Genomic DNA, 17,203 nt, shown 5'->3' with positions numbered 1-17,203 from the left:
CACATTGGCCACGAAGCTTTTATAGAAGAATATAAAAAAAAGCTTTATTCGTTGTACTGCACAGCTCATAAATATTCGATGTAGTTTAGACTCCTAGCCTTTTAATGTGATTGCTTTGATGCATATTTTTTACATAACATTTATTACTGTCTGGTAGACTAGTGGCTGCACAGTATATATACAGCTTACTATAGTATGTGAAACAGTATGCAGTGTGCATCTCAAGCAATAACGCTAGATTGTGGTCACATAACCTCAACATATTACGTATTTAATTCAGCAATAGTTCAGTTAAGTGTACAAACTATAGCTTAATAGTACGAGTAGAGTAGTATGCTGTCCCTAACAACAGCCATTGTGTGTACTGTGGAGTGGATGGTGGAATCCAATCCATTGTTGGACCTGTCCTCTCGCTGAATTATGAACCACTTGTTAGACAAATAGATTGCGTGTTCTGTATCCTACAGCTCCTGTTTTATCCTCATTTTAGGGTAAAGTACATTTTTATGGTTTGGAAATTGTACACATACTCTCAAATTATGGCGCAAATGCTGGTGTGTGGTAAATAGTAAATCATGACCTGTCATCAGTCACGAGAGTGTTTTATACCCCGGTCCCAATGAATCTTTCCACACACTGAATAAAAGATGCTGTTTGCCTATTATATGCTGCATTGAAACACTTGTGGCTTGTTTGGAGAGAATTTCAGAATAACAGATTCGTCAACTGAATTAAATGAGGACATGGGTGTATTCTTTCGTTGTGAGGCTGACACATTTCATGTTTTTGATTTAAAAGGGAAATGGGTGTAAGGAACATTTAGTTGTAGGAGGTGCAGTTTGACAGAGTGAGAGTCTGTGGAGTATTTTTAAGTGCTGAGTTAATCCAAGGCGTGTTTTCTTGTGTGTTTGTTATGAAAACTGTGTTGCAGCCTGATCTTATGGCAATTCATAACTATTTTAATTTTTCAAAACGTCCAAGTCATGGACATTTGTGTTATGCTACATATTAAAGGAACAGTTTGCCCACATTTTTTAAATTCTGTCTTCAAGTTGTTCCAAATCTAAGAATTCTATTGAACTCAAAGAAGATATTTTGAAGAATGTAGAAAAGCAAACAGTTCTGGGGCGCTTTTGACTACCTTAACTTTTCCTACTACGGTAGTCAATGAGGTTCAGTGTTGTTTGGTTAAGTATTCTTCCCAATATCTTTCTCTGTGTTCATCAGAACTAAGAAATGTATACAGATTTTGGACAACTAGAGAGTGAGTAAATGACTACACTGTACGGTCTGGCAAAAAATAATGAAAAATGCATGAAAAAGGAAAATACAAATGAGATTGCATTCATATGAATACCACCTTGTAAACGAGTTAGGAATTGCCATGAGATTGTGTTGTATCCCACAAAAGAAGGTCATACAGGAGGGTAAGATTTTCATTTTTCTGTATAACCTTTTAAAGACGGGCCAGATGGATGTAAGTACGATCTAGTTCGGGTTTGAAGAGAACCAACTTAATTAAGGGTATTGAGAATCACCTGAGGCCCAAAAGGACATCAAAGAGCTCTTTCTCCTCCACGTTCCCTGTTCTGCCCGTTATTTTCCTTCCATCCCCTCGAAGTCTCTCTCCCCCCGGTGTTTTCTGTGAATTGAACATGAGGAACACCTGGAATTGCTTTCTCTGCTGTGCTCCTCTAATGCAGTAGTAAAGCATCAGGGCTTGACTTGGCTTATGCTCTTGTGGACTCTTTCTCTGCTCATCCGTATATCCCACCTTGTTAATTTGGCCGGTTCAGGCAGTTCCTCTTCAAAGACGTCTCTCAAAACCTCAAGAGCAAGATGATGTCTTCTTTCAGCAGTGAAGAATAGGAAAACAGATACAGGACCGACGTGCGGAATAAAGATTCTGCAGTGTTGCTGGGTTACGCAATCACGACGTTGAGCATCTATTATTTAATATGCATTGACAGTTGAAAGAAAAGTGGTGGTTCTGGATTACAGATCATTCATTTATGAGCAAAAAATGTGAAGGCTTTTTATGTTCCTCGCCGGTTTCTGCATCAGACGTGACTTTGATGATGCAAGCCGTACTTTCACAGAGACGTGAACATGCACCGGGTGCTGCCTAATTTAGTGAGGGCCAGACAGGAAGCTCTGTGCCCTGTGGACAAAGGAAGTGGTTTCATTAAGTGCAAAGTTCGAGAGAAAGCGTGTTAACATTCAGTCTTTCTGTCAGACGGTTGAGATCCTTTAAAGTGATAGTTTACCCAAAAATAACAGAATCATCAATTACTCAATGTCTTGTCATTTTAAACTGGTATGGCTTTCTTTCGTCTGCAGAACACAAAAGAAGATATTTTGAAAAATGTTACCCATTCACTTGCATTGGTTTTGTGTTCATACAATAAAAGTGAATGGGGTCCAGCGCTGCATGGTTACCGACTTTCTTCAAAATTTCTTTTTTCGTGTTCCGCAGAAGGAAGAAAGTCATAAAAGGTTTGCAATGACAAGAGGGTAAGTAAATGATGACAGAATTGTAATTTTTCTGTGAACTATCACTCCAATGCCCACATTAGCAGAGACTATTGTACTTCATAAGTCTCTCTATAAAATACTGCTCACACAAACATAAAACGTAAATGTCTTTTACTGTCGCTAGGCACAAGGGTCAGCAGAAGCCGCTGAAAGTGAAAACTGCAAAAGGAGGAAAAAACACATCATTTCCTGACTGCACAGCCAAGCCAGATAGTATAACTGTAGCTGAGTCTGCAGATCAGAGCTCGTGAAAGTAATTGAACTAATGCAAATTTGCTTGGTTTGCAAACCTGAACGATTCTTGTACACACGCAGGAGCTTTTAAACTGATTTGAGAGACTGTTGAGTATGTTGTCAAGAGGTTACAGGAAGAAGGCAACCTCACCACATCATTTCATTTAGTCTTTGGCAATCTTTCTTTAACAGTTCACCCGACTCATAATGACTTACCCACACTGTTTCACATCCCTTTGGGGCTTTTTTATCTGTAGCACAAAAGTGAAAGCTATGTAGAACAAATGAAATGTGAGGATCTATATATTTGTGTAAACGGTTCCCTTAAAGATCCAGTGTATGAAATTTAGCGACATCTAGCGGTGAGTTTGCGAACCGCAACCAACGGCTCACTCTCCTCCTCCCTTTCGAGGCACTATGGTGGCTGACACAGGACACAAATGGTCTCACGATTTTCTCTTCTTTGCCGAAGGAGATAACATATTTATGAAACGCACTCAGTTTGTCGATTAAGGGCTACTGTAGAAACAACATGGTGAATTCCATGTAAGGGGACCCGCGATGTATGTTGATAGAAAGAAAAACATAACGCTTCATTATTTAAGGTCTTTGTACGCCTCTGCAGACATAGTTATGTATATTTTATTTCTGCCAGTAGATCCTCCAAGAAATAACACATTGGACCACATTGAACAGAATATTTCTTTACAAGTCCTTAAGTTCTTGAGCAAGTCAAAGCTAAACAACAGCACACTAATGCAGCAGGGAGAGCTTTAAGTTTTTCATTCCCATCACACAGACTTTCCCCACGTTCAGCCATGCGTTTGGTCCGTGGTCTTGGCTCTGGTGTTGTATAGCACGGGCACAGCAGGCTTAATGAATTGCTGGCAGACGTGCACTGTGGTTGTCCTGGCGGCTGTGTTAGAGAGCTAGAACAGCGTAACATGTGTGAGGCGTCTTTTCCCCACTCGTGTTTGAGCTTGTGGATGAGAGAAATACTTTTTTAATTGATCTATTTTAATTTAGTTGTATTATCTCCACACTGAAATAGTGATTTGTTTTTTCTTATGTTTAAACTTGATTTCCAGAGCAGTTTCAGTTGTTCTTCAGCCTAGAGGTACTGTATCAGGACTTTAGATTTTCTCATCTGCATTCAGTGATTGAGTGAATTGATGTACGGCTTTCCGATTGGTTTAATGTGTAAATAAGTGTGCAATTAAATAGGTAACACTGATGGAATGAATGATTAAATAAAAAGTAAAAGTGGGGGAAAAAATGACTACATGTGTGAGTGAGTGAGTGATTAAATATGCATGTGTGTGTGTTGTTATACGTATGTGCGTTCCAGTTTCAGATAAATCGAGATTCTCCTCACACCACTGGACTACGGCCAGCTTTCCTTGATACAGTCCTGTATTCACCACTAACATAACTAATCCTTTCATTAAACTCAAGCTTCCACTAACCTATAAAAGAGCTAATTGTGTGCTAAGTCAACCCACAAGCAGTTATACATATACATATTCCTACCTCTCTCTATCTCATACCACAGCATCTTTCCAATCTCCTAAAAGTGTTCCTGTGTCCCCCTGTGATCACATGTGTTTCTGACTGTTTGCATATGTGCGCCTTCGCATGTGCGCGCGCCCATGAATGCTCCGCTCTTGCGTGTTTGCTCAGACTTACAGTGAGCCTGTGTGAGTAGCGGGGCACGTTCCCATGAGTCCGCTTTTAACACACATCTCTTATTTTCGCACATCAGTGACAGCACTGTTCCCTGGAGCTGGAGCCTCCCCAGAATGCTTTGCCTGGCCACGCAGGTCTTAAAATTAGCCCTTTAGGTCACTTTAAAATGAACACGGCCTGTTTGCGATCTCGATTGACGGACTTGAACCCTGTGCCCTCATCATCGTGACGTATTTCAGGTCATCTCAATTTTGTCTATTTAGTGTTTTAAAGTCAAGCTATTAAATGTTATGATGTGCCGTACCTTCAGACACGATAGCTCTTTAACACACAGGTGATCTTCTGATTTTTAAAAACGAAATCAGTCTAATCGTCTTTTCTCTGTTTTTCATAGAGGGATGTGTGAAGACCAGAGCCTGGAGAAGCATGCAAAAGACTGGGAATAGATTAGGAACCACAGACTGGCCAAACACTCAACTTGCTCACAACACAAATGTGCTAATATGTGTTTTATCAACGCTGGGTCATGTTGAAAAAATGAATAACCAATAAACAGCCTCCAACTGCTGGATTATAGCTATGCAGATCTATTGGCTAAACTTGATTCAAGGAGAATTAGTACATCTGGGATGCTGAAGAATGGAGCAACCATTCCAGACATTCTCTCAGGGGTCTGTCATGCTACCTTTGAGAAGAATGAGCAATTTTCGCCAGACTGAGATATGTGCGTGGTGCTGGTTCATTTGACTAGACGGAGATCTAATAGCTTCTCGAAGTGGCCGTAACTTGACCCATAAACAAGTATGTGAATGAGAAGCCAGGCTGCAGTTTGAAGAAAGGGTAATTTGGGAATAGACAGTAGCTCCGAACAGATGTTGCTTTGTGCGCCGCTGTCGGGGTATATGATAATTTAGTCGACCAACTAGACGCAAACAGTTCTTTGGTTTTACAGAGTTCAACAAAGGTGATCAGGTGTTCAGACATCTCTTGAATGATCTTTCGGTCTCCGTTTTAATGAGTCGCAAAGATTCCCCAACCTTTTTGAACTACGTCATCCTACCAGCTTTGTTGTTGAGGTGGCCAGCTGTGATGCTGCGAAGGGGTCTGTTGGCCTGGCTCTCACGTGTAGGCATCTTGTTAGTGGTAGTGTGCTGCTGCCTTTCTCTCCTCTATGTCATCACCTGCACCCCCCACGTGGATGAACCCTTGGCGGGGCAACCCCTTCCCAGAGGTGGAGGTTTGGGGATGGCGGGTGGTCCGAGCAGACCGGGTGGAGTTGGAGGTGGCCCCATCGGTCCTGTCGGACGAGAAGGGTTCCATGCCCTACTACAAGAGCGAGAAGAACAACACCGGCAGCATATTGCCAGCTTAAAGAAGCAAATCGCTCAACTTAAAGAAGCTCTCCAAGAACGCAGCGAACAGCTTAAGGGCATGCAGAACTCTTTGGAGAAGACAGCCGGCAAGGTCGTGGTGGTGGAAGATCACAGTCGCAACGACCTGCAGGAGTTCCTGCGCAGTCAGCTGAACAGGGCTGAGGCTCACGCCGGTGTACGGCTTCCAAGCGAGTACGCTGTGGTGCCCTTCGAGAGCTTTACCCTACAGCGAGTCTACCAGCTCGAGATGGGGTTGACAAGACACCCAGAGGAGAAGCCCGTGCGGAAGGACCGCAGGGACGAGCTGGCTGAGGTGGTGGAGAGTGCGCTACACGCTCTAAATGTGCCAAGTCGGGCAGGAGAAAAAACAAAAGCGTCCAAAGTCTACACACCGTCAGACTTTGTAGAAGGTAAGAGAAGAATTGACACACTCAATGTTTGTTAATGAAAAAAAGATTGCTATATATTTCAAGTAGATTGTGACTGTTATTTCAACACATGGTTGGGTAAAATATTCACAAACCCAAATCTTGGGTTTAAATTAACCCATAAAATCGCAAAATTTGACCCAACCACGGATTAAAACAACCTAACAGAGGTTAATGTAAACACAAATTTGGGTTTGTCCATGTTTTGCCCAGCCACTGGTTGACACAACCCAATATTTTTGGAGTGTTTGTACCTTTCAAAGAGTACTCTTTTAATTTAGCTCAAGTTGAATCAATGAATCAAGCTCTAGAGCTTGCTGTCAGATATGTTTCGTGGGAAAAAAAATTCGAAGCAATGTGAGTTTTTTTCCACCACCTCTACCATCCTCATGACCAAAAGAGAGAAACAATAGACCATCCTGAAGGTCAGGATATCCTGTGATGATGGTCTTGAGCTATGATGACTCGAGGAAATAAACACAGCTGTTTCAAATTAAGACCTGTGTCATCTCATCCTCTAGAGAAAAAGTGACGCATCTCAGTGGCTATAGACTTTACAGGAAATGTATTATTCATGTTGCTATCCATCTCATAAAAAGCTGTGTTCATGCACTTAAAATGTAGTTATGAGCAGTAAGGGTAATGGTGCAGTGTGCATAGATGCAGACTTTCAAAAGAGCATCCAGGTAGATGCGATGAGCTAACTGAACTGAAAACAGAATGCGTAATTTACTGTAATTGGATTATGTAACAAATGATTTGCCAGGTTCATTTAAGGTGCATGCTAATTGGCATATTTTTTCATTATTTTGTGCCATTTTCTAGTATTCAATTTTAAGCAGTGTGGAAAAAGTCGAACTCACCTTGCTTTAAGTGAAACCTATGCACTCAGTGTTTTGCATGTTAAAGCAACACTTTGTAGTTTATCGACCTTAAAATAATGTCTTATTTCAGTGGTAGAACAACTCTTAACCGGACCAATTCTACTACCTCTCCTATCTGAGCACCCTCATAGAACCACACTTTGTAAGTTCTATGTTCGGGTCAGTACACACATCCCCGCTCATCCCCTGCCTGCAGAAGAGTGCAACATGATTTCCAAACAACGTTTCTGAATTCGCCGGATCCATTAGCTTAGGAAAGAAAAATCACATATATTTCACTGCCCAGGGGGACGCTTATACAGTGACAGTATTTACAACACTGGTAAAGCTTATGGACCACATGGGGGAACCGAGGACAAATGTTCTATAGTGTCTATGTGTAAAAGCAACACATTTCTTGCAATTGAACCTCAATTTACTTCAAATGGAAAGTTATAATTGTCTAGGACTTTTTACTGTCACCTATAGGCTTGTTTGTGTTCGGTTACGTAGAAGTGCATGAAAGATGAACATAATCAATAGTTACCAGAAATTAAAGGAATAGCTTACTCAGAAATTAAAATTCTGTCATGATTTACTCACCCTCAATTTGTTCCAAATCTGGATAAATGATTTTGTTCTGTTGGAAGATATTTGGAAGAATGCTAGCAATTTTCAGTTCTGGTACATGATTGACTACCAAAGAATTACAATGATAGTCAATGGTAGTGGATGAAAATCACTGCTTACATTTTTCAAAAATATCTTTCTTTGTGCTCATCAGAACTAAGAAATCTATGTAGGTTTGGAAAAACTCGAGGGCGAGTAGATGATTACAGAATATACATTTTTGGGTGAACTGTTCCTTTAACTGCATGTCTGATCCGTCCACACAGTGGGTCAATTTGCCCAGCCATCTCACTAACACCGAGCAACACAGGATAAAGAATAATGTTGTACATCCTTCTTTGTAAAGGTCTGCGTCTGAAAAAAACACAGAAACTTAACTGTCAGTAGCAAGAATGTATACAGAGACCCACAGAATAATTATTCCATCCTTATCTCTTGGGAGGTACATGTATCTCTCTCTCTCTCTCTCATACTTTTCCTTGGCTAAAGATAGATATATAGAAGACTATTGTAATGTGTTGGCTAAGTATAAGCGCACAAAGACCTTGTAGAGTATCCAAAAGAGAACTTTAATAATCAAACCAGGAACAAACACAGGACCATTAACCACACAAAACATAAACAATAAACGACAAGAAACTGAGGAACACACAGGGCTTAAATACATGGGGAAACGCAATCAAGGGAAACAGAATCAGGTGAGGGACTAATAATCTAATAAAGACATCAGACACAGAAGGCAAAACAAACCAAAACAGAGAACAACTGTGACAAGTATGAAGAATATGAAGCAGAGTTATTTTTTTTTTTGCCTCATAATTAACTAACTTCTGGGGACATTTCTTTTAAATGTTTCGTAAGCTTGTTTTTCTCCATAAACAAAAGTCATTGTGCTTTTTATAGCTCCATCAAAAGCGGAACAATGATACGGATCCAGAACAATAGAACATTTGATGCCGTTCATTCACATCTCTTTGAAATAATTCACTTTGTTAACGTTTCGTTGAAGCATGAAAGTATTCGGTGAAATGCTCTTTATTACGCTCTCCATGCGTGACCACCTTCCAGATGTTTCAAGGCCCAGGAGCTGTGAGCAGACATGTGAGCATTATCCCAGATGCCCTACAGATGCCCCTGTTATCTCAAAATCTTAAAGATTGAAGCTCGGGAGACTTCAGGGAGATGTCAGTTGATGGTTGTGATGTTTTGTTATGTTGCATGCTTCAGATATAGACTTTATCGCTGATGTTTCTGTATATATCTTAATTCTGCATCTTAGCATAGCTTGAGGAGACATGTATTGTTTTTTCTTAGTGGAAAAGTCTGAGACAGGAACGTGCTTTTTTGTCTTTTTGAACTCATTTTTATTTTTGTCAAACAGAGAAATAGTGAACAAAATATGACAAATGTTAGTGTATGAACCTCTCTGTTTTACTGTTAGAAGATAAAATCAGTGTTAACCCAAATGTAATTTAAAGACCAACAAATTCTATTTCTGTATTTTTTCAATAGGATGTTCCTTTTGAAAAAAAATCATATATGGGAAAAATATATATTTTTTATAAAATCATCTCAGAATCAAAATTATTTTTAAAGTATTAAAAGTTTTATGAAGGTTTTGAGTGCATTTTTTTATGTTTTTTTTGGTTTACTCATCCTTCAGTTTGTCTTTGAGGTTATTTTTAATAGTTTGTGTGTCCATGTGTGTGTTTTTAAAAGTTCTTCTTGTTCTTCACACTTCTCAATCTCGTCTTGTGGCTTCAGGGATCACACGAACCGAGAAGGACAAGGGCACGCTGTATGAACTGACCTTCCGCGGTGAACAGAAGCAAGAGTTTCGCAGGCTGGTTCTCTTCCGGCCCTTCGGCCCACTCATGAAAGTGAAGAGTGAGCTCGTGGAGACGACCAACATGCCCATTAACATCGTGGTGCCTTTGTCCCAAAGAGCCGACAAATTCAGACAGTTTATGCACAACTTCAGGTAGCGGCTTTACCTTTTCATTCAGTTCTTTATAACGTTGTGTTTATTTACTTGACAAGGAAAGTGATCCAAGATATTTAATCTTGTCTATAAGTTTATGTTTAAAACAAGCAAGAAAATCGGACATCAGGGTTAAATAAATATCTTAATTAGGTAATAAAGAAAAAGGTAAAAGGTATAGTGGCTCAGAAATGAACACTTCCCTTTTTACGAATGTGCTTTTGTCTCTTAGTTTTGCAATGCAAGTATAAAGTGTTTAAGAACCATTGCCTCATGGTTTGCAAATATCCTCTTTAAAAAGCTAATTTTCTATATATTATCCGTTCATTTTTTAAAGCATTTCTGTTAACACCAAAAAACTTAAAATACAGGTGAAACAGCTGTAAACAATATTTCATAATAATACAATATATTGTGCCGTGTTTTACAGATTTTTGTTACAAAAACATACAGACAACTAGGAAAAGTTCATCTCAAACTCAAAATTTTGTTATTTTTTACTCACCCACATGACGTTCAACATGTTTTAAGACCTCCCAGCGTCTTCCGAACACAAACCAAGATATTTCAGGTGACATTCGAGAGATTTCCAGGCCTCCTAATAGACATCATGGTTGTAGTTGTTGTCAAGGTCCAGTACTTAAGACATCGGTCCATCTTAAATTGGTCCATCCGCTCATATTGGCTCAATAGATTTTTTTAAGTGACGACAATACTTTATGTGCGAAAAAAAACCAAATTAACGACTTTAATCGATATATTCTCCTCTTTCTTGTCAGTCTATGGTGCGCATTCAGGAGAAAAATTTTGACGCATGCGCATTTGGTTGGGCAAAAAAGTGCAAGTCTTCGTCAGTATTGAAATCATCAGACAGTTTGCGAAGACCAGCTTATATACACTGCTTGTAAACAGAGAGTTGCGCTTCCGGGTTCTCAGTCAGAATGGTGGACCACTGAATGGTCATGCGTCGAAGTGCTCACGTGAACACGCATCATAGACTGACCTTTCCTTTAATCAAAACACATTTAACCTGCTTCATTTCATATTCTGTTATCTCTCCATAAAACCAATATCCCCCAAAATCCCCCCAAAGACCCTCCAACAAAAAGCAACATACTCACTGGCATTGTTTAATGTCTACTTGACAGTTCATGTCACGGATTCACTGAACAGAATTCCCAATGTCTCTAAATAATCTAAAAGTATGGAGATAAAACACAAATCATTCTCTTTATCGTTGGGCATACTGTGCTACAGATCTGAAACTTGGTAAAACTCAGTAAACAGTAGATCTTCAGTGTTCGTGTGTTACGTTCACTCGGTGTCATCTGAGGTGATGTTGGCTTGCAATAGTGTCATCATCACGCACACTTCTCTTAAAGCTCAGATTCAGTAGTTCTGTTTAAAAATGTTGACGCCCCATTGTTATGAAGCGAGTGTTTACGATGCTGCCTTAGCTTTTAACTTGAAATCTAATAAGGCAACATGATTACGCAACATATAATTTGTATCAGCTTTAATGTTTTTGAGAGCACTTTCACGGTCTAACTTACTGTGTAGGTCATTCGTTTTAAATCCGACTATATACTGTTTGCTCTACCCATAATGCTTTGCAAGTCTTGCTTTTGCAAGGCTAAATATAAGGTTCCACATTATACACTTTTTTACGATTTACCAATTGGCTTTAATGAGAAATCACCTTGCAAATCTTTTGGGATAATACATTCATTGTGCAATGCACCGACTGCATATTTGTCCACTCTGGTTTCCTTGTAGACAGTTTTAAGTCAACAAAAATAGTTCACAAATGTCCCTGTTGTGTTTTTGCAGCTGGATATGAGTGCTGACCTCAGTGTTTGTGTTTATGTGTCTGTATACTGTGTATTTCCACAGGGAGGTGTGCGTGAAGCAGGACGGGCGGGTGCACCTTACCGTGGTTTACTTTGGAAAGGACCAGATAAATGAAGTCAAGGGAACTTTGGAGAACACATCGAGGTACAGCACCTTTGTTTGTGTGTCTGCACAAATGTTTGTGTCTGCAAAACGGAGCAGTAAGGCTAAGAGATAGGGTTGAGGTTAGCGCTGTGAAATTTACAGGAAGACAGCAGAACTGGAAATGTGACTTTACTTCCTTCCAGTAATCTACCCCTGTTGCTTTCCTGTAGCTCAGTGGTAAAACCATTTCATCAACAACGCAAGGTTGTGGGTTCGATTCAAGGGGATTGCACATACCTATGTATAAATGTATAGGTCATTGCAATGTAAGTCGCTTTGGATAAAAGCGTCTGGCAAATGCATAAATGTAAATGTTGCATTGTGGGTATCGTTTGAAATGTTTGGTCCTTAGATTCACAATATCAAGGGAGACATGCGACTCATTAATAGGCTCGGCCTCTGCTATCTGAACCTCTGGAAACACTTTGATGCATAAAAAAAACATTTGATTTATAAATCAAGCCGATGCTTGAAAGTTCATGAATAAATTCAAATGCGGAACTGGTCTTTTAATAAAAGATGAGGATATAGAGGGCAATAACTGGGATCCAATGGGTGAGTATTTTGTTTTCAAACTTCTTCAATTTCTAATGAACTAAATCTTTGTTTAATTTAATTTCATTAAATTTTAGTTCACAAAAGCTGAATGTACATTGTCCAACTTATTGCATGGCTGCTTGCCACATGAGTAAATATTCCTCACGAAATTGATATAATATCAATAAATTGATTTTTAGTATTTTATTAAGTATTTTATTAGCTTTTACATTACATTAGATTATATATTAAGTTCTATTATTCACTCCTCAGACCTACTCATATCAATTCAAACTGGAGGTCAGACAATCTGCATTATTGTACTCTGTTGGTGCTATTATGACTCCAGTGACTTTGACCTCCAGTCATTGTGAAAATAGCAGGTCAATACGGATGGATGCAGCTCAGAGGCAGATGAAATCAACGGAGCAGTAGATTGCCTGGACTTCAGCCAGACTCAGAGAGAGTTCCCTGCAATGCAGTGGATTTGTCAACTGGGAGGAATAAAATGCCTTGTCCTTGATGCAGAAAATGCATTCAGAAACTTTATTTGCAGATCTGTGTGTTTCTTGACCACACAGAGGTGTTTCTGCACTGTGTTGAGCAGGAGAACAGCTTTTCGAGGGGATTTCTTTGACAATGAGAGAAGCAGTCATTGGCGGAAGGGGAGGGCTGATAATCACAGCCGTTCTTTTTGCTTCTGTGGGAATTCATTCATTGGCTTCTCTGCGGTACAGAAATCAAGGGAGCTTAGTTCCTTTCTGTACTTCAGGCTAAGTGGATTCTCCACAATTTCCTGATTATTCATTCCTTCGGAAAGTCTAGAGGTAATTGTTTGTAATTCCCACCAGTACTAAAAAGTTTGTGGATTTCTTAAAGACATTAAAGTTAGGCAACTGCCTTCATAGTTCTGTTTGACTGAAGTTTGAGTTGTTTAGCACTTTGCAACTTGGAAACCCAGTTTTTGCATTCAGACTGATGAATATCACTTAGCTATCGTCATGGTTACGCAGACCCTTTATCTCTCTTTTATGACTCTCAAAACTGTGTGTGGTGTGATTTGATGCAGCCAAACTAGATCTCTCCGGCTGCACCACCAGCCAGGACTATTGAACGTCTGACCACAAATGGTTTAAAATTATGTTATTCTACTTTGACAACTATTATCGTTCGAAAGTTCGATTGGAAGAGAATTGCATTAACAGGTCGTGGGTTTGTCTCCTAAGAAACACACATACTGGAAAATGCATATCATAGAGACAAACGATCGTGTATATGCAACAAACACATATGGATGGCCAGTTTCTCACAACATTTCCAATGCATTTTTCTGTCATGTCCTTGTCTATATGTGGGCAAATTAGTCAAATTGCTCAAAGTTACTACAATTATCTTCTTGACCTTACACACACTTGACTACAGTATGTTGCCGCATAGCAATCATTTGCATGAAATTGAACCCTGCTTAACTCTGCCTAGCTCTGTAAAAACAGACAAATCAACAACAATCTCTGACCCTCCTCAGGTACTTTATCAACAAAGCTGTCTATACTGCAGACATTTTTATTTTAATCGGAACTTATTTTATTCAGTACTGTGTTTAAGAAGTGGTTAAATCCATAACCGTAAATAACTATGTGATATAAGATTATATATTATTGAAGATATTTCTATAACAAGATCAGGGGTCCCCAAACTTAGCTCCAACCTGCCTTAACACTTGGAAGTTTCTAGTCTGGGGACATTTCCCGAAAATATAGTAACTTTGTCGCACATCTATCATTTGAACCACGTTGGTTCAACAACATAGTTGATGACGTCACATAGGTAGTGGAGTAATACTATCTTCTAATGAATCCATTTAGAACGATTTAATGTCATATTATTGCTGTAAATAATGTACACTGCATCTGAAAATTATTTTTGTTATGGTATTTTTACTCTCTATTGTTTTATTTCACAATATTAAACTCGTTAATAAGTTTCAGTCTACTTAACTCCGCCCATGGATTCCCCAGGGTCCTAGAGCACATGGGCCCTTCCAAAAAACAACGCTTCTATTTTCTTGACAAACTCGCACAAAAGCATGATGTATATAGTCTATACATCATAAAAAAACTAATAAGGAACTTCTACCCACAGCTCTAGACCTGTAGTTCCAACCACGCAACTTTGCGATGCTGCTTGCGATTGATCATTTGAACAAGGGTTTTGGGAAACATTTGAATTGTGAACAATGCTGAAACGTTGGAACTTGCGACCATAGTTGGCTAACTATGATTTTGGGAAGCGCACTCCTGTCTGAGACCTTGATTAACTGGCTCAGGTGTGTTTGGAGCTTAACTCTGTAGGACACCGGCCCTCCAGGACCAAGTTCAGGGACCCCTGAACACAGTTTGCCTGTTAAGCGCAGTAATTAGCTTAATAAGCCTAAATAAACGCAGACAGAGGCTGTGCATGTGCTGTGCATCATGCTGCGGTTAGAACTGACAACAAAAAAATTAAATATGTAAACAATAACGGTTTTGTTGCGCAACAAGCAGTATTAAAATAAAGAATGTTCACAGCGTAGAATCAAAATTTCCAACTTGCATAATGGCTTCATGAATATGCTAATTAGCATGTGATGTCATACAGTGCAATAGCCCCCCCAGTACGTGGCATGTCCCCTCGCCCCAAGCACGAAAGGGCAACTCTTTGGATATACGTGCTTCCAGGGTTTGCCTGATACATCAAATAATCTCTTTGACTTCCAATAGAACCAGTTAATTTATACATTATATTTTCAGTTACATTTTTTTAAATGTCGACCTGTCAGCCAAGTGCTAATCTCTTTATAGCCACAAAATGTTCCCATCAACACAGCCTGTATTTAAATCTATTATCTCTTGATGGATTGCTCGCTTTGGTGTTTAGAAACGGCATGTATCTGTAATTAACTTTAAGAATATCTGCCTTTCAATATGAAATTAAACACCTAACATGTAATCCCATGTCAGCAGATTTCCCATCATCCGTCACTTTCCTAAGTCTCATGACATTACATTAAATGATGCTATATACACGAAACGTAGCCTTCCGTTTTTTGGCGTGTAACATGTAAAGATCAGCTGCCCGAGTCCTCAGTTAAGTAGGTTGATGTGGCATCATTATCTGTTTGCAGGGAGAAGTGAATCGATACACATGAATAATTTGTGTTTATTTGAGACGGGGCTGAGTGTGGGTAACGCTGCATTAGCTCCGGGACAGCTGGTTGAATGTTGATGTTCTGCACATCCTCATCATAATATAACCACCATTCAGTTCCAGACAGGAACATAATGTGCTGTTTTATCACATGTTTTTGTTCTATTAAGAGGTTTATATTTGCTTTCATTGTTATTGTTATGGAAGCTGTAAATTTGAGACCTTGTTTGGTTTTTGAAATGCCTGCTCCAGGGTCAGTGACGCTAGAGCCTGAAATATTCACGTTTTTATAAATGGCATTTGACGAATTGATAATATCGCTGCTGTCCTTCTGAAACCTTATATTTCCATATTTCGTTTTTTTAAATGTAAATCATTATTTTTAGTCGCCTTTTATGTTTGATGCTGGGTTTTGCAAATATTTAAAAAGCAAAATGTATTAAAAGGTGCTTGTCAACCATGACAACACAATTTTAATCATTTAAAAAGTACAAACAATTGTGTGTTAGGATAGGGAGCCCAAGGCTCCAGCAAAGGAGTGACAGAGAGTCTATCTAAAAGTCTAGAAAATAACAATAAAAAAAAACACTTTTTTCATTGTATAAATTGGGTATAGATGCCTATTTATATTTTGGTATGGGTGTCCCATGTGATGATGCTTGGGGGTTTGTTCCATGTAGGAGATTTTAGATGGTCGTTACTAATAAAAAAATGCTCATTAATCAGTCTCATAAAGTTTTGCTTTAAAGAGGTCATATGGCGCAAACATGTGTTTTTCTGTGTCTTTGGTGTGTTGATGTAAGTTGCCCTTGCATGTATTAGACATGTAGTATTGCAAAAATTACAGTGTCGGAACAAAAAATGCATTCAATGTAAACGCGAATCCTCAGCCAGACCTGCCTGAAACGCCTCGTGTAACCACACACCCACAAATCTACGTCAGTTCGTGGTGTGATTTGACTTAGACTGCCCAAGTGTATACGCAAGTCAGTACTGTCAGTACAATGATGTTGCAAATATGGTAAGAGGCCTTACATTTAATAATATTCGTTTATGCCGTTTCGTTATTGCCCCTTTAAATCTACTGTTAGTTAAAGGTAGGCTCATTTGCCTGGTATGAAAACAATGGAAGTCTAATACAGTGATAGTGTGTGTTTGATATTGCACATTGGCCCAAAGCTAAAGATAAATAAAAAAATGCAATGACTCAACTGATGGAATGGAGGTTATTCTAGGCTTTTCCCAGCAATAAAAACAAACCATTATCAGACATGCAAAAAAAATGTTTTTTCCACGGTGGCAAATTAACATGCACAAGCCAGCGCACTGAAACTTATCAGGCTTTACTCCAAATCCAATAAAACGCTGTTTGCTTATTTGAAAGTTTTAAATTTGCTCAGACATGCCACAAATTTGACCTCTTATGTTGATAAATTACTGGTGTAGAGGATGTTTATTCAATGTGAAACAACTGTTTTGTGCATGCTATTAATAAGAGAGAATGCATATATTTTGGCGTATATTTTGCATTGGTCTAACTAAATCCCCATACAGCTACAGTATTTTGTAAGTGTGTGTGTTCCACAAACTCAAAACCAATTGAGTTACAGGGAAACCGCACGTTCTTGTCTTGCTGTTGCTTCTATTGATGTGTACCTTTTTTATGACTTTCTGTGTCCTTATTAAAAATTGAATAACACTGAAGTCAATTTAAACTGAGGTCAATTAGGTTTCAGAGCAGTAAAGCATGAAAGA

The 17,203-nt window shown here is 39.1% G+C and overlaps 1 protein-coding gene across 1 annotated transcript in view; it reads left to right on the top strand.

Annotated features, from left to right (window-relative positions):
- Positions 1 to 17,203, top strand: part of csgalnact1a (chondroitin sulfate N-acetylgalactosaminyltransferase 1a) — a 34,001-nt gene that overhangs the window by 3,524 nt on the left and 13,274 nt on the right. The window contains exons 2-4 of the mRNA XM_056737124.1: positions 4,850 to 6,238; positions 9,514 to 9,730; positions 11,624 to 11,725. Of these exons, the coding sequence (XP_056593102.1) occupies positions 5,470 to 6,238; positions 9,514 to 9,730; positions 11,624 to 11,725 (1,088 nt within the window). The 5' untranslated portion in view covers positions 4,850 to 5,469. The remainder of the gene's footprint in view (positions 1 to 4,849; positions 6,239 to 9,513; positions 9,731 to 11,623; positions 11,726 to 17,203) is intronic.

Source organism: Triplophysa dalaica, chromosome 22 (genome assembly GCF_015846415.1).
Source record: "Triplophysa dalaica isolate WHDGS20190420 chromosome 22, ASM1584641v1, whole genome shotgun sequence".
Taxonomy (NCBI): Eukaryota; Metazoa; Chordata; class Actinopteri; order Cypriniformes; family Nemacheilidae; genus Triplophysa; species Triplophysa dalaica.
This window is presented reverse-complemented; position numbering and strand designations above follow the sequence as displayed.